The sequence below is a fragment of the Neltuma alba genome, unplaced genomic scaffold, assembly GCF_004799145.2.
Source record: "Neltuma alba isolate B1F8T4 unplaced genomic scaffold, ASM479914v2 tig00002420_pilon, whole genome shotgun sequence".
Lineage (NCBI taxonomy): Eukaryota > Viridiplantae > Streptophyta > Magnoliopsida > Fabales > Fabaceae > Neltuma > Neltuma alba.
This window is the reverse complement of record NW_021632854.1, coordinates 423,422-425,916: the sequence shown is the minus strand read 5'-3', so window position 1 is coordinate 425,916 and position 2,495 is coordinate 423,422. Positions and strand designations below refer to the sequence as shown.

Sequence of the window (2,495 nt, the reverse complement as noted above, 5' to 3'; positions counted from 1 at the left end):
TTTAACTTTTATTTTGGTCCTAAATATAAGACACCAATCCACTTTGTCTCATATTTATACATTTTTTTCCTAAAGTAGACATTCTAACAATGATAGTTCTAGTCAATACACTTGATTAGTAAGGATATTTTAGAAAAGACAACATCTATTTAGGACAAATAACTAACTTAACTTACTTTTTTAATCTTCTCAAATTAATTAATTGGTTCTTATAATTAGGACTGGAGGTAATATTTACGTACATATGCGCGCGCACGGGAAAGCGTATCTGAACACATTCATAACGGCATCATTAAAAATAAGACACATTTTCCTCCGTGTCAGAAATCCCAGAGGAGAAAAGCCACTGATACGACGTAGTTTCGGACAGGGAGAGCATTGCTTGAACACGGTCCACGGAAGTTACGAGCGGATGGCGCGAAGCCACGAGCCCTGGGCCCACCGGGCAGCATACAGGCTTGTGAACCGGTGACTCGATGGCCGGGCCGGGATACTGCCATGGAAGCTTCCGTCTCTTCATCTTCGTTTGTGCTTTCCACAACGATTCCCAAAACCCCGAGCAGAGTGTATTGTCGCGAATCAAAAGCAACGGTTCATTTTCCTCTAAGGAGCAGTTGCAAAAACACATCGGTTCAGAATGGAAGAACAGCCAGAAGGACCAGGATCAGAGCCGCTATCAACGATGTACAAACTTTGATTGACCCAGCTCCAGTGCAAGTCACGTGGCAAATTGTGGTCGGAACTATAGGTATTGTTTTTGGGATAATCCCTAATCTTCACAAGCATTTCTATTCCCTCCAATTATAAGCTAAGATTAAACCTTAATGGGGTGCTGTTTCGTTGTCTTGGAAGAAATAGGCGCGTTCGATTTTGTTAATAGTGTGGTTTGATAAATTGAGCTCTGTTGGTAATGATATTTTCTTTTTGTTTTTGTAGCTGGAGTTACGCCTTTTGTGGTGGCAGGAGTTGAATTTAGCAAAAGAATTGTAAGTGACTCTTGCTCTTGCTTTGTTGGGCCTTCGCTTATTGACAGATTCTTTAGTAGATTCTGACTGGAGATCATACTTGAGAAGCCAATACGATCCTGATAACAAATTGTAGGAATTGATTATCACATTGTTTAACAAAAATATGACAACCGAGTATTTTACAGATAATTGAGTAAGCTTGTTTCTTTATTTAATATTGGCTCGATACCTATCCTCCGTGGATCGGTCCCCGTCTAAGAATTTTTCTCAACTAATTCATAAGTTGTGAATCTTATTCTCACAGTGATGTGATTAATTGCATTGTTTGACAGATAGCTCAGAAAAGATGTGAGGAGTGTGGAGGTTCAGGGTTGGTTATCAGGGAAAAGGAGTATTTCCGTTGCCCAGAATGTGGTAGGATTGCATGTTCTTCTTCTGCATAGTAGTTGATTGAGTTAAACTTCTTTCTTTCTTCCATTTTTAACTTTTCTATTCTTTTGGATTTTAACTGCAACCACACATCTCAACCATTTACCAAGATAAATGCATCATTTTATCACAGCTTCTTAATCACGACCATCATGCAACTTGAAGAAAAATAGCCATGAATCCCATTGTTCTTCTAGTTGAAGAGGCCACGCATTTGCTTTGGATGCAACAAATAACAATACAATGGTTAATTCTGCTATCGGTTTAGTAATTCTAGCAGCGCAATTGCTGTTGTACTAATTAACTCTATTTCAAACCTATGAATGATGAATCCAGCGAGAAGATAACACTTAATTTCAAAAACATAATGCAATTTACAGGGTTTTGTTATTATGATCTTGGCATGCGTTGTATTGATAATCTTCTCTGCCTGTCTATGCTTCGTTTCATGCACGAATTTCCTGGTATTTATTTCTCAGTAATTAAATTGTTTAGCGTATAATCATTCATATACAATGTATTTCAGGTGGATTTCTTCCTTGGCAGTCTTGGAAAAGGTTCTTTTCCGGTTGAATGTCTGAAGCATGGCGGTGCAACATATTGTTATGTTTATACAACAATGAGGACTTCATTATAGGCATACCATAACTGAATAGTTTTCCTATTTGTGATTGTCAAATACAAATTTTATTGGGAACTTCATTGCTTGATCTTGGGGAAACTGGTGTTTTCTGCTTTATGTAAATGCCTTTGGACAAGTTTACTTCGGAAAAAGTTATCCTCACTGTGAAGACCCCTGTGAAAGCATTCTTGAAACTGGTTTAGCTTCTTAGTTATTTGTTCAAAATAACATTTGTTTTGAGTGATGTTTTCATAACTCTCTCTCCCTCTCTCTCCCCCCCTCTCTCTCTCGGTTTTCTCTCTTTACTCAGATTAAGCTGATGCAGAAAAAACAGTTGGTTGAGAACTTCTGATCTATAATCTGATTTGATGTCAATATTTTTTGTATAAGGTTTCAATTACAACCACATACACCCACCCATATCTACACTCATTTATACGAGGAAGAAACACGTGTACCCTCCACACCTACAGAAG

The 2,495-nt window shown here is 38.0% G+C and overlaps 1 protein-coding gene across 1 annotated transcript; it reads left to right on the top strand.

The window, feature by feature from the left end:
* Positions 1 to 374: 374 nt before the first annotated feature.
* Positions 375 to 2,283, top strand: LOC114726720 (uncharacterized). Its single transcript, XM_028913405.1, has 4 exons — positions 375 to 748; positions 937 to 986; positions 1,301 to 1,382; positions 1,924 to 2,283. The coding sequence occupies exons 1-4, from the start codon at positions 499 to 501 to the stop codon at positions 1,968 to 1,970; spliced, it is 429 nt and encodes a 142-aa protein (XP_028769238.1). The 5' UTR covers positions 375 to 498; the 3' UTR covers positions 1,971 to 2,283.
* The last annotated feature ends 212 nt before the right edge of the window (positions 2,284 to 2,495 follow it).

Bases quoted from the DNA above. Each gene is read 5' to 3' on its own strand.
- LOC114726720 (XM_028913405.1), top strand. From the start codon at position 499: ATGGAAGCTTCCGTCTCTTCATCTTCGTTTGTGCTTTCCACAACGATT. The intron at 987-1,300 runs GTAAGTGACTCT...ATTGTTTGACAG, and splicing joins TTGAATTTAGCAAAAGAATT to ATAGCTCAGAAAAGATGTGA. The intron at 1,383-1,923 runs GTAGGATTGCAT...AATGTATTTCAG, and splicing joins TTTCCGTTGCCCAGAATGTG to GTGGATTTCTTCCTTGGCAG.